General features: G+C 51.9%; 2 protein-coding genes across 2 annotated transcripts; both read right to left on the bottom strand.

Annotated features, from left to right (window-relative positions):
* Window positions 1-5,121: 5,121 nt before the first annotated feature.
* AMPD1 (adenosine monophosphate deaminase 1) lies at window positions 5,122-14,682 on the bottom strand. Its single transcript, XM_088526856.1, has 15 exons — window positions 14,646-14,682; window positions 11,094-11,268; window positions 10,249-10,414; window positions 9,286-9,448; window positions 8,870-9,089; window positions 8,392-8,521; window positions 7,937-8,131; window positions 7,616-7,747; window positions 7,353-7,516; window positions 7,094-7,220; window positions 6,546-6,709; window positions 6,199-6,319; window positions 5,608-5,781; window positions 5,369-5,479; window positions 5,122-5,285 (listed from the first exon to the last, which is right to left on the bottom strand). The coding sequence occupies exons 1-15, from the start codon at window positions 14,665-14,667 to the stop codon at window positions 5,130-5,132; spliced, it is 2,220 nt and encodes a 739-aa protein (XP_088382982.1). The 5' UTR covers window positions 14,668-14,682; the 3' UTR covers window positions 5,122-5,129.
* Window positions 14,683-20,530: 5,848 nt separating this feature from the next.
* NRAS (NRAS proto-oncogene, GTPase) lies at window positions 20,531-25,150 on the bottom strand. Its single transcript, XM_088526854.1, has 5 exons — window positions 25,027-25,150; window positions 24,101-24,279; window positions 23,485-23,644; window positions 22,077-22,200; window positions 20,531-21,539 (listed from the first exon to the last, which is right to left on the bottom strand). Exons 1-4 carry the CDS (start codon window positions 25,135-25,137, stop codon window positions 22,081-22,083), a joined length of 570 nt encoding a protein of 189 aa, XP_088382980.1. The 5' UTR covers window positions 25,138-25,150; the 3' UTR covers window positions 20,531-21,539; window positions 22,077-22,080.
* Between the last annotated feature and the right edge of the window lie 76 nt (window positions 25,151-25,226).

Raw genomic sequence — 25,226 nt, 5'->3', positions numbered from 1 at the left:
GTGCTTCCCTGCTCCCACGGAGCGGCTTTACCCAGCGCTTCCCTCCCCGCAGCGTGTCCCCGAGCGCAGGGAATAATTGGTAGCTCCTTTGATGCACTTCACTTTTACTGCTTTCAAGTCAGCCGCAGCGCTCGGCCTAGCCCGGCTTTGTGTCACGTCTGCAATATTCACAACTTTGTGCTGAATAAGCTCCGGGTGACACGGGCCAGCGTGGAGCGGGGCTTGTGCAACCCCGGCGGAGGTTGGATGGGGGCAACAGGCTGTGCCGGGTGTTTCGGTTCCTCCCTACAGCGCGACTCCCACATTCCCATCCCCGCACGCACAACCTCTCCCGGGACCCCCGGGCACGCGGTGACCCCGGCTCCCTGTACAGGTGGGTACAACCCCCTCCCGGGACGGGAACCCTCAGTTCTGCAAAAGAAAGTCCCTTTCTTGGGAATATTCTGAAGCAGAACCGCTCTTCCAAAGAAAGGACAACATATGACAAATAGTGGGAACAAAAATGGTGTCTCTGCCTAGAATTAAGGATGTGTTTTGCCCCGTTCAAGATAGCAAGACAAAAGGATCCGACTGACTCCTCAGCTATTTTAAGTGCTTGAGGTTGAAGAGCATTTAGAGCCACTGCTTATGCAGTTTGATGGGCGGTATCTAAAAACTACTCAGTTGCTAGAATTTCTAGGGCCCAAAATGTGATTATTTTTCAAGCCCTTACGCTCCTGTAGCATGAAAGCCCACGGATGTAAGGCAGAGGGACAACTACCTTTTGCTGGCACTGGGTCACCGATAACATCCCAGCCCTGCACACACCAGGACCAGGTTACTCTTGTTCAGACCCAAGGGCACAGTTGGTGGCACAGGGCGAGCGATTCTCCCGTCTGCCAACACCTGCTCGTCGGGCCTTGTAAATGTTTAATAGGAAGCTTATCTCTCTTATCTACAGATGGCTCGAGTTATTGAGCTTGTGAACAGAGATTAATTGGAAATGGGCAGATGTCAGCTAAGCAGAAAAAGAATTTAGTAAGTAATCAGATAAACTGGGGTGTTGTCTGCAGGCAGAGCCTCCTCCGAAGGATTCAGGATGAGGGAAGAGCCCCAAAAGAGCTTCCTGGAGCCCTGCTATAACTTTCTTACAGGCCTGGATCTCATGAACAGGATGCAAGAGGATGGCCCTGCTTCAGTGAATAGGGATTGCTGGGGTGAGATGTAAAGGGAAAATCGTGTGGAGAATCCTGACTGAACTTGCCACTCTGAATCCTGATGTAACAAGTTCAAGGTTGGAATGCTTGGAGATTATTTCTTTTTTAAGTATATAGACTGCAAACAGCTCCAAGATGCACTACCAATCTTCAGTGCATTTTGGAACATTATATGGTTTAATAAATCACCTTTTAAAAAGTTGACTTCAAAAAAAAAAAAAAAAGGCAAAAAAAAAAGCATGTCACACAAGGTGCATAAAAGTAGAAAAAGGAACAAAACCCCACGTACCTGAAAAGCTCTTCCTCATGTGTTATTTCCTTTGCTAAAATACAACTCGTGTGCCTTTTTGTTGCTTATATCACCTCCTGGCAGTATGTTTTGCTCACTTGCACACACCTGCATTTGGGCACAGACATCATGTACAAATGAGAAATTTGTGAATCTATATGATTTGCATGATATGCCCCTTTCAAAGGCCTGTTCCCACTTGCTGAAACACCGGGAAGTTATTCTTGGGACTTGATACCAGGATAGGTGGGATAATCCAGCTCTGCAGTTCATTCCTGGATGCGGAGAGCACCCTGTTCCTTTGGTGAGCCGGTATCATAGACAGCGGGTTAACTCACTGCCTTGGTCCTGATCACTTGGGAACATTAGCAAGATGCCTGCAGTACAGAGTCAAGGTTTATTTGAGGAACAGGATGGTCAGAAACCAAGTTTGAGTGTTTCACAACATCAGAGAAGCTTGAGATTTGTTTACAGTGACTAATTATAGCAGTTTAGTGCCAACAGAGAAGAAGGAAAGATGAAAGATGTGCTGTAAGGAAAGAATATGCAATGGAGGTTGCAATACTTTATCAAATTCCCCATGAAAAGGACTCTTCCAGATCTTGCTAAAATACCTGGGGACAGGCCATGCATAAATGATGACACTCTGTATAAGTAGCAGGGGAAACGACTCCAGCGTTTCATAATCGGAGTGAGTCAGAGATGATATTTCTGGGAATGTACATGCAGAAGGCAAGAATTTCCCCCGGGAGGCAGGGAATGGTTGGTATCTGAAAATCAGCAGTTCTTCATTTCTGCTCTACGAGCTGCAGCGAGAAGGGAAACCAAACACCAGAGGGAGATGGCAGGAGGCAGAACCGACCCAGCCCTCGGCACATGGAGTCAGTACTGGGGAAACCAGGCTTCAAAACAGAGGCTTTTATACAAATGAGCTGGTTTCATAAAAATCAAAGAGATAGGATTCCTTCCTGACTGCCGTATATAAGCAAAGTGCCCTGAATGCCCGTCTGGTACAAAGTCCACACCTAAGGCGTGTACAATGTGCTTATCTTTAGGAGGAGGGAGTCCAAGGATCTTTAAAGTTCCAAAAGTTTGGGGTCTGTAGGGCCTGCTTGGCCTCGTATAGAGTCCACAGTGGGCCGTGAGAGGCCATAGGGCCTGCCCGGCCCTGTATGGAGACCACGGTGGGGATGTGTGAGACCTGGAGTGCCCGTCCTTCCCACACGGAGCCCGCGGAGGGCTGTGCTGGGCCTGCAGGGAATGCTGCATAGGCTGCCCATGGAGGGTGACCTGAGGCCCATATGGACCCCACTGCAGGCCGCCTGGGGCCCTGAAGGGCCCACCCAATCCTACATGGAGCCCGTGGGGGGCTGCTCGAGGCCCTGCGGTCCACCTGGCCCTGTATGGAGCCCGTGAGGGACTGCACGAAACATGTAGCGCCCATCCTTCCCCATAGGGAGCCTTACGAGGCCTGTAGGGCCTGCCTGGACCCCTATGGAACCAGCCGGGGGCCTCTCGAAGCCTGTAGGGCCTGTATGGCCCCATATGGAGCCCATGGGGGGCCGCTAAGGGCCCGTAGGGCCTGCCCAGCCCCATAGGCAGCTCACAGGGGGCCAGGCGAGGCTTGTAGGGCCTGACCAGCCCAGTGTAGAGCCCGTGGGGGGTCCCATGGGGTGTGTAGGGCCTGCGTGGGCCCGTATGCAGACCTCGGAGGGCTGCACAGGACCTGAAGGACTCGCTCAGTCTCATATGGAGCCCAAGGCAGGACTCGTGGGGCCTGTAGGGTCTACCTGTGCCGTATGGAGCCTGCCCAGGGCCTGTAGGGGCTGCCTTGGCCCATATGGAGCCCATGGAAGTCCTCAAGGGGCCTGAAGGGCCTGCCTGGCCCCGTATGGAGCCTGTGGATGTCCAAGCAGGGCCATAGGGCCTGTCCAGGCCTGTAAGTAGACTTCAGGAGGCCGCTCAGGGCCCGTAGAGCTTGCTTGGGCCCATATAGAGCCCTTAGAGGGCTGCATGGGGCCCATAGAGCCCCCCCTGGCCCGCATGAACCCTGTGGAAGGCCGCTCAGGGCCCATACTGCGTGCTCGGGTCCATATGGAACGCTCAAAGGTTGTGTGGGTCCCATAGAGCCCGCCTAGGCCTGTATGGAGCCTGTAGAGAGCTGTGTTGGCATGTAGGGCTCACCCTGGGCCCATATGGAACCTGTGGGAGGCCGCTTGAGTCCTGCAGAGCCAGCACAGACTTGTATGGAACCCGCGGAGGGTTATGAGGGGCCTGTAGGGCCCTCCTGGGCCTGTATGGAACCCACGGGAGGCTGCTCAGGGCCCGTGGGGATCGCCCAGGCCTGTACAGAGCCTATGGAGGGCTGCTCGGGGCCTGTAGGGATCACCCAGGCCCATATGGAGCCCGTTGGGGGGCCCTGTGGGGCCCACAGAGGCTGCCCGGGTCCATATGGTGCCCGCGGAGGTTCACGCTGGACCCGTAGGTCCTGCTCAGGCCTGTACAGAGCCCACGGAAGAATGCATGGGGTCCATAGGGCTTGCCCAGGCCTGTATGGAGCCCATGGGGTGCCTCGTGGGCCTCTCAGAGTCCCCGCGAAGCCCCTGGGAGGCCGCGAGGGGCCTGCAAGACCAGCCCGCAGCCTTTTGCAGGCTACTGGAGAACGCATGGGGCCTGTAGGGTTTGCCCAGGCCCGTATGGAGCCCGCAGAAGTCCATGCGGGACCCATATGAGCTCGCCTGGGCCCCTACAGAGCCCTCGGGAGCCCACGCTGGGTCCGTAGAGCCTGTCCGAGCCGTACGGATCCCGGGGATGGAGGCGTATTGCTTGTAGTGTACACTACAGCTCTCATGGAGCGCGTGGACGGCTGATCGGGGCCTGTAGGGCTCACCACGGGCCCTGCCGGTCACAGCGGTAGGTCCTGCCGTGGCCCTCACAGCCCCAAGCCCGGGCTAACGTGGCAGGCTTGACCCGGTCGCCCGACCCAAGCCCAACAGCGGCGCCGCTCGCGAGGCCCCGCCCGCGCGTCCCGGAGACACCGCCCATTGGACGGCGCAGCCGTCACTCAGGCCGCGGTCCCGCCCCCTCCCGCCTCACCGCCCCCCCTAACGCTCGACCCCGCCCCTCCCCCGACGCACAGGGCCCCTGCACCTCATTGGGCCCCGCCCTGGCGCAGGGGCCCGCCCCCCTCGTCGGGCCCGCCCCGGCGCGAGGCCACGCCCCCTCATAAAACCTCTCCCCGGCGCAAGGCCCCGCCCCCTCACCGGGCCCCGCCCCAGCGCAAGGGCCCTGTCCCTCATTGGGCCTCGCCCTGGTGCAGGGGCCCGCCCCTCTCGTAGGACCCCGCCCCAGCGCGAGGCCCCGCCCCCTTGTCAGCCCGCCCCAGTGCGAGGCCCCGCCTCCGCGCAAGGCCCCTGTCCCTCATTGGGCCTCGCCCTGGCACAGGGGCCCGCCCCTCTCGTAGGACCCCGCCCCCTCCCCGGGCCCCGCCCCCGTCAGGCCCCGCCCCGGCGCGGCAGCAGCAGCGGCGGCGGCTCCGGCTCGCGGTTTTACTGCGCGGCGGCCGCGGGGAGGCGCAGCTCGGGCGGCAGTGCCCGGCGCCGGCCCCCGCCCCCGGCGCCGGCCCCCGCCCCCCGCCCCGGCCCCTAGTCGCTCTTGAGGCCCTCGGCGATGAGGTTGAGCTCGTAGCACCAGGTCTCGTAGCGATAGGCCATGCGGATCTGGGCCACGTTGGTCTTGCGGATGTCGTTGCCTTGTGGACCTTCCTCGTGGTAGTTCTCGCCCAGGAACTGGACTTTTTCCTGGCCCAGAGGAGAGCAGCACATGCAGGCCTTGCGCCGCAGAGCCCGCCCGGCGGCCCCGCGGCCCCCAGCGGGCTCCCTACCTCGTGGGAGAACCCGCACTGCAGGACGCTGTTCCGGGCGATCTCGCACATGTCGCAGGTGGTCAGCTTGAAGACCTGCGCCGCGATGGCGTACTCCTCCATGAGCGGCTCCTGCCAGCGCACGCGGGTCAGGGACGCAGCGGGCTGCCCAGCTGCCCCAGGGCTCGCGGGGCACCAAACCCGCTGCAAACGCCGCCCCCAGGTAAAGCCTTGGTGCTGCTGGTCCCCCGGAGCCCTACCTTGGTGTAGTGGAACTGCATGGGGTCGTCGGTGGAAAGGGACACCATGAGACCCTTCTGGTGGAAGTCCAGCAAGGGGTTCTTCGCATACTCCAGGAAGAGGCTGTTATTGCTGAGCGGGGACATCGCGATGGGAATTTGGGCAAGGAAATACAGATACTGCAACACGGGGCTCTGCAAAGGAGAGCAGAGCGGTCAGGCCAGGGATAAAGCTGTTGTGTCCCTGGCCTCTCCAGGAGCCCAGACCAGCCCTGGTGCACAGAGCTGCTATCTGGCAAGGCAGACGGGCTACTAGTCCCTCAGAGCCTGTGTGGAGCACGAGAGGCTGAGCCAGTTCTGTCTGATTTGGGAGCTCAGCTGGCTCCAGTGATCAAGACCTAGCCAAGGTCTGCCAGGCTGAAGCATCAGGAAATCCTGACACTTCCTGGCTACATCCCCAGCCATGCCTCGGGAAACCCAGGGAATTGTGTAAGATCTCCCTGTCGAGTGTCAGTCTAAAGCAAAGGCACAAGTAGCTGTCAGCTCCAGCTGGATGTGGACAGTTCAGCTCCGCCGCCCCTGGGCTGCTCTCTAGCAAGCTACTGCACTCACCTTCTTGAGGTTGAGGCCATGGGAGATATTATCTGCTGTCATGAAGGCTGCAAGCAGATGTGTGACAGCCCCGGCTTCCCCGCAGTGCGGTCGGAAGAGGAAGGTGTTCATACCACGCTGCCTAGGCACATGGAAGAGCCACTCAGGGCAGGCAAGCAACAGGGTACGTGGCATGCAGGTCTCCTGGCTTCACCCTGAGGTGTTCACCCCAGTCCAAGCCACCTTTGTGGCAGAGCAAGGAGGGCCTCAGCTCTTCCACACCAACAATCACAGCCAGGGCAACTTGTGAGGCAGCCCCCACCTCCACCACGTGTAAAACAGGTCTCTGAGAAAATCTTGGGCCTCACCTGCGTAGATTGTTAAGCACGAGGATGTTGGCGTACATATAGTACACATAGTAGGTGTAGGATGGGTTCTTCTCACTAGTCCAATGCTCCGGCTTTGGACTTTTGGTGGAGAACATGTGTCCGCTGTGCTTGGACTCATCATCCACGCTGTCAAAACCAGTGATCTGCTTGGCACAGCAACGGAAAGAAAAGCTGTCTCTGCAAGCTGCCCACCTCAGGGAGGTGACACCCTAACCAGCACCGCGTTCCACAGCCTGTACCCCTGCCTCGGCCCCGAGCACAGCGAGCACCAGCAGGGAGTCATTACCCCTTGGGAAGCTCCGAGCGGGGCACAGAGGTCTACCAAGAGACAGGAATAAAATTTGCACCTTTTGAGCACAGCGCTTCTCCCAAACCCACAGAACCGGCCTCCTCCGCACAGCTCCCTCCTCCCGGGTCGGGCTGGCAGGGCCACGAGCCCAGCACCGGCCTTTCCCGTGTCACAGCAACCCCATGGGTCACGCGCGGACAGGAGCGTCGCTGCTCCCCATACCCCGACTGACACTCACGTGGCGTAGAAAGACACTCAGCTCTTTGTGGGCTTGAGGATTGACAGTTGCCTCAAACACAGGAACAAAGATATTTTCCAGCATTTTCCCAAAGTGCGGGAGGAATTTTTTAGACCTGAACACATCACTGTGGACAGAGACAGGAGTTACACCTAGCAGAGGAACAACATGGCCCTCTTTCCCCATAGCCACTTCAAGAGAAAGAATCAGCCACAGTGTACTGTAAGAGCGAGTGCTTTCCCAGGCCCGCAGCACGTACTAAATCCTGGGTATCTGGATCATCCACTTCATGTTAGGGGAATAGACGCGGTGTTTGTTGAACCAGCTGGCCAGCCTGGACCACTCCTCAGCTGAGCGCCCGTAGATGGAGAGCCGAGGCTCTGCGTGCTGGTACTTGGCATCCTCCAGATCAGAGCCAACCTCCTGCAAAATGAGGGAGCCGACAGTCGCACGGAGCCCCTCCAGCCCCACAGCAGAGCTGCTCCCCACTCTGAGCTGCTCCCCGCTCCTCTGCAGTCTCACCTTGATGATGGTAGCGAAGTACTCGCCGTTGATGGCGTTCTCTGTCTTCAGATAGAGGTCCCGCAGCTCGCTGGCACCCACAGGGTTGTACTTGGCGTTGAACTTGTCGAAGCGCTGAAACGTCTGCCGCCCCTGGAGTGCAGAGGTGCAGGGACAAACACTGCAAACCCACACTGGGTCCGAGGGTGGCAGCTAGACGGGGACTGACACTCCAGAATGGGAGAGACGAGAACGGCTACGCTCTGACACACCAACACCAATGTGCCCAGGGAGGGACGAGCCATGCTGAGAGGGGGTGTGGATGGGGCTCCTGCCACTTACAGCATGGACATCCAGGGAATCCACTGTCAGGTCATAGGGGTGCAGACTGAGCTGCTGGAAAAGCTGTTTCAGAGTGAGCTGCTTGCCCTTGGTATCATAAACAACCCTGTCAGCATCCACACGGTAGGACTTCTTGATGAAGCGCAGAAGGTGCTTCTGGTTCATGCAAGCTGCAGCATGGATGTGTGTGTCTACCTGAAAAAACAAGAGGAATAATAATCCAGTTTTGAGACGGAATGCTTTGGTGAACCAGCAACCCGTTGAGGGAGCCTGTCTGAATGCTGTGGGGATCATGTCCCAGCACGGGCATAGGCCAAAAGCAGCCCAGACACTCTTCCCATAGGCAGGAATGCTGAAGGTGCCTTTAGGTGAATCCAAAGGCCCCGTGTTCTGCAGAGGGAGGCACAAGGACAGCTCGGCTCCAGGGCTGCCAGCGCTGTGAGCCCTGCGTTTACCTTGCGGCAGTTATAGAAGTCCCGGTGGGGATTGTTCTTCAGCTCTTTTATCTCCTCCATCTCATTCAGCATCTCATGCACCTGGAACTTGGATGAGAGGAACTTGAGGCGCCGGTGAGTGTAGGTCTTACTAGTAAAAGGAAAGGGCAGAGCAGTGACTGGGCATCTTGCCCCTCACCGAGGCACGGGGACGGTCCCGTGTGGGAGCACGGCTTCCACATGAGTCACACATTCCCACAGATTCCCGGCCTGCCTGCAGCTTCTCCGGGTTCGACCATAAAGCTGCACAGGGAGATCTGGCCGGGTGGAGCAGACATGCAGGGAGGGTCTCCACCCCCCCAAAACTTACTTTGCCCAGGCCAGATGGACGAGGTGACAAGTGGGTTCTCCCTCCCCCCAGAAAGAGAAGAGGGCAGCCCTGACTTCCCCAGGTCCTCCCTCTGCCAGGTCATCCAGCACTGCAGGTTTGGGCACTTACACGGGTCCCTGTGCAATCAGGGCCAAGAGGAAGTTCATGTCATCAACAAAGTGCTCCAGGTTAGGGTAGGGAAGGTCCTTTGGCTCATTTCTGTCAGCTGCTGCCTTGTCGTTGTAGATATAAACCACTCCGTCCTTCATGTGGACATGGTACCCCAGGTCTTCCTCCAGATCCTCGGTTGCAAAGGGATCCTGTCCCTCCTTCACTGGTGGGGTAAACACTGAAGCAAAGGGTGAGTAGGTTGGAGCATGGGCTGCTGGCAGCACCACATGAGCTGGTGAGGGCAGGGACAGCCCTGCGGTGCTGAGGAGGTGCCTGAGGAAGCAGCTCCCTTCACAACACCCGGACAATCCCTCTCTGCCCCTGCCTGCCCTGGGATGAGGCTGGAGAAAGACTCTCCGGGTGCCTGGACATACCTGGAGCAACATCACTCGCCTTCCAGACCTCGCCTTCGATAGCGCGCAGGTACTGAGACGGGGTCCTGGGGAATCTCTGCACGGACTTTTCCATGTATTTCTCCCGGATGCACAGGGCACGGTACAAACCCTTGCAGACAAGTTCAAAATCTTCAACTGTCACCTGCAAGAGAGTTGTTGCTGGATGCAACCACACAGATGTATCCCAGCCACCTCGGCAGAGCGGGATGCAGAGAGGATGCTCTGCTGACAGGGGGATATTTACCTCCCTACCCCCTCCCTCCCACCGCTTGGGCTGAGCAGGGCAAAGAGGGGACCAAGGCAGGGAGAGGTTCCTGAAGCCAGAACAAATGAATCCCAGCTGTCATCTCCCCTTACATTCCCCACCTTAAGCTGTAGTGGGCAGTGAAATGGAAGCCAGGCCAGAAGAGAACACGAGGAACTATTTCTGGAGCCCAAACTGAAGCTGAAGCAGCACCCCCAGCATGCACAGACCCAGCACGTCAAGAATTTTTGATTCATTGCACAGACAGGTGCTGGGAGCAGCGCAGAAGGGTCACGCTGGGGCAGCCCTGCGGTTAGCAGGAGCCGCAGCAGGAGGAAGGCGCCTGCGTGAGGAGGGGGTTCCAGCTTCTCCTCATCGCTCCTCGGCCACGCGGCATCTCACAAGCAGCAGGAACGCTCCAGGCCATGGAGCAGGAGAGGAGAGCGCGAGGAGCCGGCTGGGGTGTACATGGTGGCAGGCGGATAGAAACAGGCGGCGACGGAGCGAGCGCTCTGCCCTCTGCCTCCTCCAGAGAACCCCTGGGAGCTTCCCAGAGACTCCTGCCGACACCATCGGCTCACATTCCTCACGGATGCGACACGAGGTGAGCCGGGAGGCAGAGCTTTCCCCACCTGCCTCGTGCGGACGCTGCTGACACGGGCCCCAGCGAAGGGGAAGGGGAGGGAGCCGGTACCTACCCCGGAGGCGTAATCCCCAGTGATCTGCACCCGCTGGAAGTCGGGCACGGCCTGGTACAGCGGGGACGTGGAGATGACCTCGTCGATGGTGGACAGGCCGCTCGTGGCCTTGTGAGCCAGGGGCACGGCCAGGGCCACCGTCTTCAGCCGGAGCAGGCGCTTCTTCCTGCGGGCAGGAAAGGCTCAGGCCAACGGCCCTGCCGCCCCGGCCGCACCAAAACCAGCCTGCGAGCCCAGGCCGGGCCGCACGCAGCGCCCGCTCTGTGCTCGCTGTCCGAACGCTTCCAACTCCCCACCGTGTTGTCCTGCCACTGCAGGGATAGGGACGAACCCCTTTTTGCATGGGGAGTCAGAACTTACCAAGGGAAACAACAAAGGCTAAAGGAACTAAACCCGGCCTCAAGGCCTGGCGCGATGCCCACCCCACTAGATGGGCATCTGCACTCCAGCACCCTGAGCGGCTCTGCTCAACTACGGTTCCAAGAGCTGCGGGGATAGGTGTAGCCAAGAGCAGAGGCCACAGCAGAAAATGCAGCCCCAGCCTTTCAAGCCCGGTCTTTGGAAGTCACGTCTTTCCAGAGGAATAGCCCTTTCTCACCAACAACCCTGCAGTCATTGCAGCGTTGATGCCCAGGTAGGCCAGGGCTGTCTTTGCATGGGGACAGTGGGAGCAGCTGGAGAGGAACCCCTGAAGCACCCAACAGATGTCCTGGGCCTGCCAAGGATTTAATCCTTCCTGTGTGTGTTGGGCTGTTCTCACAGGCCCTGCATTACATTCTGGATCCGGCTGGGGACGAGCCCACCCTGCCGCTCTCCCTTCCCGCTCCTGCCCTGGTTGTTCTCACCGCTTCTCTGCTGTGCTGGAGCTCTCCTGGTGCATCAGGTGCGCTCGCATTTCCTGCCGGGAGATGGGGCAGACCTCTTCCACGTCGAAAGGGGAGATCTCCTGCCTGCTCTCCTCGTCCTTCACCTCCGAGGCAAAGACCTTCTCCGCGAAGGACCGCATTGCCTCATCCATCTCTGCAAGGAAAAAGTGCAGGGTCACAGGGGCACCCAGTTAAGAGGAACATGCGCCTTATACCCATCCTAGAGCTCAGCTGGCTTTTCCTCGTGATACTTCCATCTCCGCTCTGCCTGACAGCCCCGAGCACCCTCCAACCTTTGGGACAAGCTTACAGGGCCTGTGCTGCACACAGCAGGCTGGGAACATGTTTCCATGTTCTGAGCACACCAAAGAAGTTGAGCACGGCCCACGGTCCAAGAGAAGCACAGAGACTCAGAGAGGGACAAGCACTTAGGAAGGGCACTTAGAAGAACGGCACTGGGGGTAGAGGGGAAAAAATGACAGAGCCCTTCCAGCTCCACGAAACCCAAGACCCTCCCGTTCCACAAGTCACCCAGGCGGGATGGAGAGAGGTGGAGATGAAGAGGTGCTGCAAGGCCTGCTCCCCATCTCCCCAAAGCACCAACCATGCAGTGTATGGCAGCAAGCTTCACTGCGGCCTTGCAGTTACCACCCGCCAACTTGTTACCCAGGGAGATTGGAATAGGTGCTGGGCTCCAAGGGATTTCCCGGCCCACAGCTGCTATGGAGGTAGCATTTCAGCTCCACCCTGGCCATAGGCAGGCTGGCAGTCACTTCAGCACACTGATCAGAACATCTCCAGCATGAAACTACTGCCATGCCAGGCGCAGAACGAGAGGGATTTCTCCAGCTCCTGCAGGGAAGCCAGGTTGCTGCACACCTCGGGGCAAGGCTTTGGCTGTAATTTGCTGCGGTGCCCCATGGAGCTTCCAGATACTGGTATACCAAGGGATAGAGCAGCCAGAGCTCTAAGTGCACTAAAGCTTTGCCAAAGCACTAAAGCTGCCATCACAGTGCAGCTGAGCAGCTCCTGAGAGGGAGCCAGCACATGGCCTAGACCCTCGTCCGTGCTGCAAGGTGCCAACTAAGACGGCTTCACAAAAGCCTCTGGGAACTCCAGACTGGCTGGAGTTGCAGGGAGAAGGGAAAAGGTGTTGTTAAAAGCCCACATAATGCCAGCAAAATACCACAAACCAAGAACCCAAGGGCTCTTTTGGGAGCATTTTCTGGAAGCTTCTATGTGTATCCCAGCTCATGGGCACTAACTGCAGGTCAGCATGAACCACAGAATTGGTGCTGAGAGACGGACACAGGGACCACGTCCGTGACACGGCAGGCAGGACACGGCCAGCGAGCGAGGAGCTAAGCGATAAGGACCGACATGCAGGACAGCGGCGTGCCAGCCCTGGAAGGGGTTTGCAACACTGAACAGCGGCAATTTGTGTTCCCACGGGGTCTGGAGGGAAGAAATAACCAACAGCCTCTCCCTGCCGCCCGGGATTTGCAGTTCCAAGGTCCTAGCAGCAGGTTACGGGGGAAGCCAAAGCACTGGGGGCTTCCTCTGCCACAGTAGAAGCAAAGGGACTTGTGCTGAGCTGTGAATACATGGTAAAATTCTGGCTCCAGGCCCATTTCTCAGCAGTGCCATGTCCCAGAATGAGAATTTCAGCAACACAAGTTGCCTGCTGTTGGAAAGCTGCTGGATCATCAATAGGCTGCAAGCAATTTTTTTAACAGAAAATGCAGCTTTTTGCACTATCCTATGATTGGCCACTGTTAGCGACCTGGGATGACAGATGTCTGTGTAAAAATGTTTCCTGCTGACAGGTAAGGCCTCAGCAAGCATGAAATAAGACATCAAGGGCACTGTACTGGGAGCTGCAGCCTGAATAAAGGAGATGAAAAATTGTACCTGTTCCCCCATGGACTGAATCCACTAGGAATGGGATGTATCCAAAAGAAGTTACTTTAGGGTGAGCCTAAATTATTTTAAAATAAATAAAAATAAATGTGAAGGAAATTGCAAATGTTTTTCTTCCTTCCACAGGTGAAAGGACTCTCCTAAACAAGGCTTCTCTCTCCAAAGTTGCTCCAGGGTGCTAGGACAATATTTAAGAAATAGCAGCTTTATCTAAAGGCTGGCACAGATGAAACAGTGAGGGGCACAGCTGGCATTGCTGAGAAATGCTCAGAAAATGCTGCGAAACAGTATCACCTTCTACGGAAAGATCACCATGATCATGTAACTGTTGTCCGTTTCCAATGATCATGTCCACCCACTAATGAAGCAGAGCATGTAATAAGTTCAACAATACTTACTTTTCTCTTCTGCTGTTTGAGATAAAGCAGAAATAAAACAAAAACAGATGCGATCAGCCCTTCAAAATCTGAGCCTTTATGCTTAATCATCTCATCAGTGTTAAAAAAAAAATTAAGAAAGTACAAATTTAGCTAAAATCTTACATTACAAAAGAAAAACAAAAGCAATAGCCACTCTGTACAACGTAAAGAGGAAAGCTCAGTGCTGCCTGGTCTATGACACGGCCTCGGCCAATCCAGCCGGAACAGCGCTCCGATAATCCAGCTTCCAGCTTGGGCTTCCCCTGCAGCTGCCCGGGGAGCAGCGTCCTGGAGAAGCTACATACATCAGCTCGGGCACCACTGCAAGCAACTGCTGGATGTGCAGTCATCTAATAAGAGCCCTGTGTTTTGAAGTCTCTTTCTATACCTGTATCCAGTGGCAGGGGCACAGGAGAGCACATCCGAGAGCCGGAACGAGATTAAGGAGGAGAACAGCATTCTCCTGCCTGAGCAAAGAGCGAGCGCTGCAGTGACTCAGGTACCAGGGGTATTTTGCTGTTCTGTCCATGATTTGCCATCCTTCGTGCTTTAAGGATGCCCATTGGGAAGATGCCGAGGTTCCCTTTCACCTGCTGCCAGCTGCTGTCACATCCCCAGTTATTCGCTAATAGAGGAACGTGGAGCTGGGACGCTGCCCATGTTCATTCCCGGGGATGCAGGATGGCGCCAATGCCCGAGGCCGCTGCTCGTCCCCTCTCCCGTGCCCCTTGTCACGGTGTCACAACACCCGGACATGCTGCTATGAGCCCTGTTGGGGGTTGGTGTCCCCAAGGGCTCGCGCCGCAGTGACGGGGCCCTCGGGAACCTGCCTGGCTTTCCTGCCCATGTCCCGAGGTGCAGCACACTGCAGCTTCCGAGCCCAGCCAGGCTCACCTGGATGCCCGAAATCCCTCCGACCTCTTCTGCAGCGATTTAGTTCTATCATAATACTAAAAGAGGAACAACTTTGTTTTTCAGTACAAGCAGAGCGCAAGATTTAAACAATACTACCATTTCTTTGCTGCACCCTCCAAAAATGTCTACAAGCAGGAAGAGAAACCCTCAGAGACCCAGCTAAGTCCCCTAGACCGCAAAGAGAACTGCACCATCGAGGTCCCTGGTCAGGTTAGACCGTCGCTGTTGGACTGCAGCCTCTGCGGTTCCTGGCGTCACCTCTGGCTCCCAGACCTACCTGCCATTTTCACCCGTGACATCCTTGCAGCAGGTCCGTGGAGCCCCAGGTAACACCCCACCACAGCAGGGGACAACAGCCGACTGGCCACGCAGCAGCCAGGGAGATGAAACCCGTTTCATTGCTTTCCCGTCGCTGTAACAAGACTCTGCTGCTCTAAAAGGAAAAGGGAGCTCAACCATAGGACTATTTAAAGTGCAGCCACCAGCACTGGCAGTGAAACAGGTGAAGCCAGGGCTCAAGTTTAACTTTTTTTTTTTTCTCCCCAAGTTGGGCTTTCTTTTCATGTTCAGGGAGTTTCACTTGTTGTCTGGACAGGTTACTATGTCCAGAATAGAGTATTCTTCTAAGATGAGACTGTAGAAATCAGTCTTTTAAGAGACACTGGAAGTCATGTCCTTTGTGCTGAACCAATAGTTTAAGGGAAATCTTGAGGCACAGGGCTGATGTTTTTATCCGAACAGGAGCTGTGGGCCAAAAGGCTAAATAGAAACGGTGACCTCCCCACAACCAGCATCCTCATCAGAGGAAGCCTTAACTGACACAAGGATCTAACTAAAAAACTGGATTTTAGCTACAGGAACTGCACAGATGTCCTTGTATCTTCCTAGCAGAAAGAAACAGGAAAAGAGTAAAACTTTCGGGAAAGTACAGGGAATTCTAAGGTATGATTTTGTTCCCGAGCTTGCCAGGAAGGGCTTTCATTCACCTGGAGTTGCAGCAAAGTGATTTGCAGTTAGCTGGTGAGCCCAGGTGTTGGGTAACTCGATGGGCAGCGCCCAGCATCTACCACCACCAAAGTGCAGCAGGAAACTCCCCTCCAAGCCCCGTGTCCTGGTTCTGCCGGGCAGGCCGTCACTTTGGAAATGCCTCCCAAATCCTGGCATTAAGCAGACTCCCTCTAGCATGAAGGTAAGGAAGGCTGTACCCCATCCTTAAGAGTCTCTTCAACCCTCGTTCAGATCTCTTCCAGGAGGCTGGAAAACCATTTCTGTCTGCAAAAAATAGCGAGCCTAAACTGGCCAGGATGACACAGTGGTTTTGGTTTGAAAAGAACCTTTTCCTGTTTCTTTCCTCCTCATTCCTTGTGAGAGTTGGAGATAAACTGTACCAAGATCAAGGAAAGCATTCAGGGTTACATGTCAGCACAGCCCTGGCTGCTGGTTGAAAAGGTGACTTTGGTCATGATAGGAGGAAACATAATAACCAGGATCCCTGAAAAAGGCCATATGGTTTGGGATTATACATGCGCAGGCGGCCTTCCTGTGCTATATTTGTAGGAACAGTTAAGAAGAGAACTTGTCCTAGAATAAGACTGGATTAAGTGAAAGAGTTACTTGCGTAAGAGGTAGAAATGCAAACGACAGATTGATTTTGTCTGTGGATGCACAGAAAGCCTGTGGCACAACGAATCACTGAAGACGTGAGCTGAGACCTGGACCAGCATCTTCAGCTGAGACCATTTCCAGAGCCCCCAGAAACTCTGCGAGATCACTGCTGAACGTGCACGAGTTAGGACTGGGTTACAGCCAGGGCAGTATTCCGAATTCAGGGAGTTTTGCTCTCCCAGGTGTTTACCAAGAGCATCAACTGGTTCACCCGCCCAGCAGAGGTGCAGCTGACACGAGGATGCTCTTGCAGTCTTGGTCTATCTACAGTACCTGATCTCTCACCCTGGTCATCAGGCTTCTGCTTCTGAATTACCCTTGTCCTTACTCATTTGTCTGCAAGTTTCCAAATGACATTATTGTTCAACTATTTCATTTAAATCCATTAAAGATATTAAAGAGCAAAAACAAAACAATCAAAAAAATCCAGTTCCCACAGAGATTATATTTGCCCCAGACCTTCCTGGACACAGCATGAAGATCTTGGGATTTACATCTGAAACCAAAAATAACCTTTAGGGTACAGAAGTCACCTTTTTAAACCACAGGGTCAAATTAACTGGGTTCATGGTAGAAATATGAGTAAAGGTTGAGCATGCAGTGCTAAAGTTAGAACTAGAGCCTCTTTAAACTGAAGTGCTGGATGCAAACATGCCACCTTCCCAGTGTTTTTCATCTGGAAACTGAGCAATTTACACCCAGAGCCTTCCGAGTGGCTCAGAGGGTCCTACCTTGGAACTCTGAACCTCCTTCATTCTGCATAGTCTAGTCAAAGGGAAAAAAAAAAGCCAAACACTCCAGAAATCTGGGTAGTTCTGAGTATTTAGCAGGATCTTCCTCTAGTCTCCTCAGCGGTATTGGGTAGTTGTACAAATAGAAGCCTGGGGCAAGTTTTGCTACGAAGCCATTTGGGTTCTGGAAGGAAAGCATTAACAGATGGGGGTAACGTGGAGCCTCAGCCCTCCTTGCCGTGCTCTGACACAGCAACCTGCACCACAGGGAGCCTCGAGGAGCCCTGCAGACCCCTTGGGGCTGCCCACATCGGTGCTCGTCAGCGGGTTCTGCGGATAATCAAGCCCTTCTTTAGCATGAAGGTCCCCTCTGCGCAGCTCTGGTGTCTGATGCCCGGGCTAAGGGGCAATGCTGACTTACCTACGACCTGAGAGCGCTGGACACCCCGCAGGGTCGCTGGGCTCCAATCCACAGCGCACAGATCTGTGCCCAGATCCAAACGTGCATAGATTACAGCAGGAACCAGACGGTAATTAAGCTGGTTAATTACACTTAAGCATAGTGGTCCAACACTGCATTGCCTTAGACAGGAGAAAAGCCAACATCAAATTATTTAAGACGGAACTACATCAATTTAAAAGCCTAATGGAGGGCATGATTTGGACACAAGAATAACTTCATAGCTGATTTAACTCCCAGAACACTGAGTAAAGAGACTTCCTCCCTCCTTTTGCTCTTGGAATGGGTCCTTTCTAAGGATAAAGTCAACAAAAAAGAGTTCTGAAAGATCTCATTGAAAATATAAAGACTCAGCAGCAACACAGGATGCATGTGACAACACAGACTGGTGAAGTCATTAAATTCAGACTATAAGACAAGCCTATAGGGTGTCTTAAAGTGGATTTCACCTTCTACTGGTACATGACACAGCCATTCATGCAGCATTACAGAATGTAAAATTTGAGTAAATGCAGATCCTGTTGAGAAAACACGGATAGCACTGATGAGCTTTCTGTATTCCAGCTGTAGATCCCTCCCTCAGAGCACTACCACAAGAGAAAAACTAAAGAGTTTACAGAGTTTATTCTTTAAAAAAAAGTTATTTAAGAAGCAAAATAATTTATTTAAATTTCAACAAAAAAGATGCATTATTGAAAGCAAATCATTATACAAAGTAACAGCAACTTAGCCCTTGGATGCCAAGTCCAGATCCCAACAATTCCCCCAAATCCTGGGTGTTGTACACAAACAGGCTTGGGGAGTAAAGAAGAAGCAAGCTGAGAGTTAGAATCCACTTCAAACTTCCATTATTCTCCCTTCCCCCATAGATCTGAAATTCCTTGAAATCCAATTCTAAGTAACTGATATACATAAAAGCAGTGATAGCTCGAGCATTCTGGTTACTATCTGAAGCCCTACTGATGACTGCAGAACAAGATCTGAGCACCATTGTTTAAACAAGATCACGGAGTGGGGACACTAACAGGAACAAGGTACAGTGTTACACGGCCTCATTCAATAGCTGTTTGCAGTCCCTAAAACAGACACATTTTTCAGTTGCTTGCAGATGATTTTTTGAACAAGTGTTTTAACTTTTTAAATACTTTGCCTCAGTCAGGTTATTTATGCCTGTTCTTAGTCAGGATAGTGAAATTAGTCTGGCACTTACTAAGCGTTGTGTTGATAGTTCTAAATACCAACATTCAGAATAAATCTACAAAAACACCCTTTCCAGGAACTTTTCTTGTGCAAAAGCTTCTGTGCTTATGTTCTCCAAAACATAACCTCTCCAAAAACTCTTGGGGTTTGGTGCTTCCAGCACTCAAGGAGTTGCCAGCAAAAAACAGGGTAGCATTTGGCCAGTCACCCACAAGCAAATCCAGTGTCAAGTATTTTTAAAGAAGCCAGTTGGATTTCATACCTGAAAATCACAGCTAGCAAAGCCCTGATTAAAGAAGTGCATCCAACTCATGTTGTTTCCAGTAAACATGCTGCTTTCCCAGTTCAACTTAATACCCTTAACAGACACTGAGTGACCTGTAAAACAGTTACCAGAACAGTTCTGATCAGGAACCTGAGTTACAGCACTCTGCTGCCATTTTAACAGAGTATCCTGTGTGGGAGAATCATAAAGCAGAGAGCAGTGAAGAAAAACAGGGTTCACGGGGATGTATGTCTTGCTGTTGCACCTCCTGGTATCATCATTAACCCAAAGAAGACAATCTGGAGCACCTGCAGGTCAGAAACCCAACCTAACACATGTATAATGAACCTGACAATCTGAAAAAAATTAAGTATTTTTAATGACTCCACTGACTTTGAGGTCAAACTTGATGAGATGGCCAAAAAGGGCCCAGCTGACAGGAATGTGGAGGATCAGAGCTGCGCACCAAGGCAGGAGACAAGCGCACAAGTTTTCTTCCTGCTGTCATCAGGCCCTGTCACAGACTATAGCTGCAAAACCAGCTTAGACTCAGAACACAGAACCTTTTCTGCTGGCACTGGAACCGCTCCGCTGGAACGGCAAACTTTGATCCATGCTTCTGCTCCAAGATGCTTTCCCTTACTGAAACAGCTGTATCAGATCCTGCAGCAGCAAAGACCATGGCTGCACAAACACAGTTCTCCAGGAGCAGGTCGTGCAAACACATTTCCACCTTCCTTGGAACATCCACCTCCTGGGCTTCAACAACCACGAGGGTAGCACGAGGCCCCCAGAACTCGGTGAAGCATTTGGAACGTTCTGCTGGTAAATCCTGACACCCAAATGCGAGAGAAGATGACTCCTAAGAACAGACTTCTGTCCTGACGTGTCATGTGGTGCATATATATTAAATGCAGCCAGTGATCTTCACTGACCATAATTACTCTTAAATATAATGAGACCCAACTTTCAATAGTGATGATTACGCCATCGAGTGTTTAACTGGGAGGCATGGGATCATGTGCAAATGAACTCAGCTAGAGTCACAATGCTCTCTACACTGTTGCCCATCGCTGTGTTTGCTACTGGTAAATCGTATTTTAGGTAAAAATATTTTCATTCATATCTGTGTCATATCAGTCAAGGCTAAAATAACTTGTGAAAATATGTATGGGGAGTATCAAGGGTAAACAGGTGATATAGCTTGATACCCTGCACTTCAAGAAGATGATTAAGAATGTAAATAGTGAAGGAAGCAATATTAAAAGCTACTGAGAGTAAAAGGTACTCTCAGTATTTACTGATTTCTAATTTCCATTGGAAACTGGAAAGTCTGGATTAAGATGTATGAACCTGACACCAGCCAGCTGAAATGAAGCCTTTGGCAATTGCTCTTGCTGGGCTGGCAGACTGGCCCAGCAGCCTGGTTGCCTCACCATCATTCCTGCCTCATACCCCAGCATTGCTCCAGCAGAGAATAACTTGCCTTTCCTGTAGGATGCACTGTGTGAGGCAACAGGGCTGAACCCAAAATCAGTGGCACAAAGATTAGGGAAAGACATTATCAAGAAACACCACACTGCAACAACGACCACACGTGAATGTCCCTGTTATAAGAGGTGACAGTGTTTTGTTCTAGAAGAACTCAGGAGACCTGTGCAATAATTCTCTCATACTTTGAGGCTGTTAGAACAAGCCCAGATTCCCATCAGTGTATCACACATCTCTGCATTCATCACTGAACTCGCTCCTTCCTCATTTTGCAAGGACACTGCAACCACAGCCAGCTCAGTTTTCTGTTGGGGCTCATTGCTCTCCTCCCCTCAGCCTGAACATACTGAGTCTGTGGTAACAACTACACCAGTTATAATAAACCTGAAATCCTAGACTGCTTCCCTGACAAGGAGACCGTCCAACTACATTTTACAGAGAACCATTTCAAAAAGATTATATTTAAGGTCAGTTGATATGACAAAATAATTCAGAAAAAGAAATTGTAAGTTAAAGACAGAGTTGAACAACAGTTGTCCAAATGAACTAACCTCCAGTTACTAGATGAGCTATTGAGGAGCTGCCCAGAAACATTAGCAGTCTATATTAAAATGAGCAGTTGGCTAATTTGGTCCAACTTGGAAGAGAAAGAGATTCAAATGCTGTAGAAAAACAGTATAGAATATATACAATTCCACATACAAAGAGTCAAAAATGGATGCAATACACTGTCCTCCCTTGTTCAAGAGTTTTACAAATGGAATTTTCCAGCCTACAAATTCCTGCTGTGTCAGCCTGTTGTGCAAAGAGATCATCCACATTCTTCTTGACGCTTGACTCCTTAAGACAATGAGCTTCCAATAATGTCCTGGTCCTTGGAGTTTCCCTTGGCCTGACAAAACAGGGTAAAATTCCAGATCTTCTTAGCAAACAGGCACTTAAATAGCAAAGATATCTCATTTTTATAACAGGGAATTTTTAGGGCCACTTCTCAGACAGCACTGCAAATCTGAGTCCAATAAAATGGGGACAAAAATCATGTTTATCTTTCACTCTAGAGGTAAAGTGTCATCTTTTTCACAGCATTTAGTCTCTAAAATTCACTTCTCTCATGATTGGTTTTCTTCTTGAACAAACCCAGATAAATCAGAAAAGAATCCCAGTGCATCAAGAGATGTGACTGCTCTATTAACTGAGCAAAGAGGTATATGCCAGAGATGTTCTCTTCAGATGGAGCACAGAAAAGGACCTTGTACTAATGAGCTGGTACCAAAATGCTGCAGGGCATCATCCTAAGATGCAACACAGTGGCATCGAGATTCGTCCATCAGCTACATCTGAACCAGGTGTTTTTGGCATCTGGAACAAAAAGGCATCTCTAATTAGCTGTTGTACAACTTTGGGATGAATGTGTGTTATGACAAGGTAGTACAAGTTCTGAACTAGTCTATCCGTTCCTATAGTGATGAGCTACATGTTTCAGGTAACTTTTGAAAACCTGACTCAGCTGGGACATTCATAATTTCACCACTTGCTTTATGTTACTGGCTTCAGCTTTCAATACTGAATATGCCAGAGGAATACAGCTCAAGACAAGCTGTGCAGAAGTCATTCAGTCATCAACAGATCAGGACTGTAGAATTCTGCATGTTCTTTCTACTTCAGGTGATGCTTGTGTCACTTCCAAAAAGCCAAAAGGTTGTTGGGAATAGACTTTGTTCTCCTTATGCTTTGCACTCTACTGATTTTTTTTTTAAAAAGAAGTAATTAACTGTAAAATCTAAGCAGAAAAACAAAACTCCAAAAAAACTAGAGAAGTCAGTATTTCTAAGCTGTGCTTATCAACAATTTAAAAGACATGCAGACAAGAAACCAGAAACTTCAATGATAGCTCACCTTCTCACATCACGACACAAGACAATCCCATACAGCCTTGATTCCCATCTTCGTTGCTGTTGAGCTTTTTCATCCGGTACTGCCGAATCTCTCTCACCAGTGTGTAAAAAGCATCTTCCACACCCTGAGTGCAAATGATCCAGGTAAAGTATTTCCTTTCCTGACTTCTTTGAGATCACTGTTCTTTCCATCACAGAATCGCTTGACACATTCAAAACACACACTTTTACAGGAGGAGTAGCCACCTTATCCCACAGTTTATGAGAGCAGGGGACTGGCACCTATGTCCAAACCTCTCCACTTAAACTGTTAACTCTTCTGCTAAGGTAAATGTCCAGAGTAACAGTCATTAAAAAGAGACAAAGCTAACTTTAACCACAGAGAAATCCTGGGCAGAAAACAAGCTCTACTTGCCACATTTCCATTTCAGAATTGCATGTTTTGGTTACTGCTTAACAATTGTACCTTTCCGTCTTCATCTCACATTGCTGTAGGTAGGTAGCACTGGTTGACTGGACAGGGCCACAGATTCAAATAATACTGACTCCTTCAGCTACATCACAGAATCACAGAACGGTTGAGGTCGGAAGGGACCTCCAGGGATCACCTAGTCCAACCCCTGCTCCAGCAGGGACACCCAGAGCAGGGGCACAGGGTGGCATCCAGGCAGGTTTGAAGATCTCCAGAGAAGGAGCCTCCACAGCCTCTCTGGGCAGCCTGTGCCAGGGCTCTGGCACCCTCACAGGGAGGAAGTTCTTCCTCACATGGAGATGGAACCTCTTGTGTTTCAACTTGTACCCGTTACCCCTTGTCCTGTCACTGGCCACCACTGAGAAGAGTTTGGCCCCATCTTCTTTACATCCTTCCCTCGGGTACTTGTACATATCAATCAGATCCCCTCTCAATCTTCTCCAGGCTGAACAGGCCCTGCTTGCTCAGTCCTTCCTCACACCACGGCTGCTCCAGGCTCTTCATCATCCTCGTGGCCCTGCGCTGGCCCCTCTCTAGCAGCTCCCGGTCCCTCCTGTTCTGGGGAGCCCAGAGCAGCCCCCAGTGCTCCAGGTGCCTCCCCAGGGCTGAGCAGAGGGGCAGGATCCCTCCCTGGCCCTGTTGGCAACGCTCCTGCTGCAGCCAGGAGCCCATGGGCCTTCTTGGCCACGAGGGCACATTGGGACCTCATGGGGAACTTGTTGTCAGCCAGGACTCCCAAATCCCTCTCCATGGAGCTGCTTTCCAGCAGGTCAACCCCTAGTCTGTGCTGGTGCCTGGGGTTATTCCTCCCCAGATATTCTGAGGGTATTTTCTGTAAATAACCCCATAATTGGCCTTCAATAAAAAGCCAAGATAGGGAAGAGTTAGATGATTCGGCATTTACAGCAGAATCAGACCAAGACTGGAAGCATCTTACCTGTCTTGTTTTAGCAGATGTCTCGATGAAGGGGATTCCATAGCTTTTTGCTAATTCTTGAGCCTGTTTTGTGTCTACTGTTCTTGTGGGTAAATCACATTTATTTCCCACCAGCACCATTGGCACATCATCTGAATCTTTCACTCTCTTTATCTGTTCTCTTTAAAAAGAAAACAAAAAAGTTACGAACTAATTTTACGTGTAAAAGGTGGCTTAATTAACTATCTAGAGAACTCTGTTCTACGGAAGTTTGTACCAGGGATGGACAGGACCTTGGAGGTTCTAACATCCAACAGTACTTTCAAGAGCTAGCATACATATTCCATGAAGTTCATGAATAAGCCCACTTTGATCTGCTTTCTCTTTTCTTACCCACTTTGTCTCCTTTTCCATATGCTCTGAAGTATAAAAAGCATTTAATTAACACAGCAACCTGGAAAACTGTTCCATTCTCCACTAATTATGTATAGACTCAGAATGCTAAAAGCTCGGAAAACTTTTCCAAAAAGTGGGAGATTTAACATTTTTTCTATCATTTACTCTTCACTAGGTTTCAAGGCTAAATACCTGATACCTCTTCAGACATTTTTCCTAGTGGTAAAGAACTAGCTCATACCTGTAGAGGTTAATATCAGCAAATGATTTACTGTTGTTAATGGCAAAGACACAGAGGAAACCTTCCCCCGTCCTCATGTACTGGTCCCGCATGGCGCTGTACTCCTCCTGCCCAGCAGTGTCCAGGATGTCTAACAAACACGTTTCTCCATCAATAACAACCTGCTTTCTATATGAATCCTGCAGAAAATATAGATGAGAGTTTTAAATTAGGTTTGCACTACTTATTTCAATATCAGGCAGCGTTAAAAAAAAAAAGACGCTAATTCAGATTTTTTTTTCTGCTTTCCTCTCTAATGAAAACTGAATAACTAAAGGCACTTAAGATTTTAACCTAACAAATGCACACGCTTTTTTTGCAAAAAGCAAGTTATTTTTTAGAAGAAATACCTTATAAATTATTGCACCTATCACTTAAGATATCTCAGTACAATATTATGACCAGAAACTAAAGTCTAGGTAATCCAGTGGCAAAGTAACCTTTCCTTTTTGGTTGCTGCTCTTGGCTGCCTACGCTCTGCTTTGGAAACCAAAGCAGACGCTGAGGAAATTCGAATTTTCTGTAATTCCTGCTCCGGCACCCGCTGGTCTCACAATGCCACATAGCGACTCCTAAGCGCCAGGCCGGCCGCAGCACCCACCTCCTCCCTGCTCGAGCGTTCACCGTGTGTAAGAACGGAGGCAAACGCAGCTTCTGCGACACCTGCATCTCCCACAAGGGTTTTTAAACACCCTCCCTGAAAACAACCAGCTGCTTTAAAGCTATCTTGCTAACACCTAAGCTAAGCGATTATACGCGCACCGCAAGGGGGAAGAAAAGCAAGGCTGAATCATTGTTTAAAACCGGAGATGCCGCCGGCGGGCCGAGCTCCCCGCCGGGGGGTCGCGCCGCGCGGGCGCCCGCCCGGGCCGCGGCTGCCGCCTCACCTCGATGGTGGGGTCGTACTCGTCCACGAAGTGGTTCTGGATGAGCTGGATGGTGAGCGCGCTCTTGCCCACGCCGCCCGCGCCCACCACCACCAGTTTGTACTCGGTCATGGCCGCGGGCGCGGCCGCCCCCGCCCGCGGCGCCCGCCAACGCGCGGCGCCCCGCGAGCCGCCGCCTTCCGCCTTCCGCCCGCAGCGTC

The sequence above is a fragment of the Tinamus guttatus genome, unplaced genomic scaffold (genome assembly GCF_059628265.1).
Source record: "Tinamus guttatus ecotype Peru unplaced genomic scaffold, ASM5962826v1 Tinamus_guttatus_pri_ptg000259l, whole genome shotgun sequence".
Taxonomy (NCBI): domain Eukaryota; kingdom Metazoa; phylum Chordata; class Aves; order Tinamiformes; family Tinamidae; genus Tinamus; species Tinamus guttatus.
This window is presented reverse-complemented; position numbering and strand designations above follow the sequence as displayed.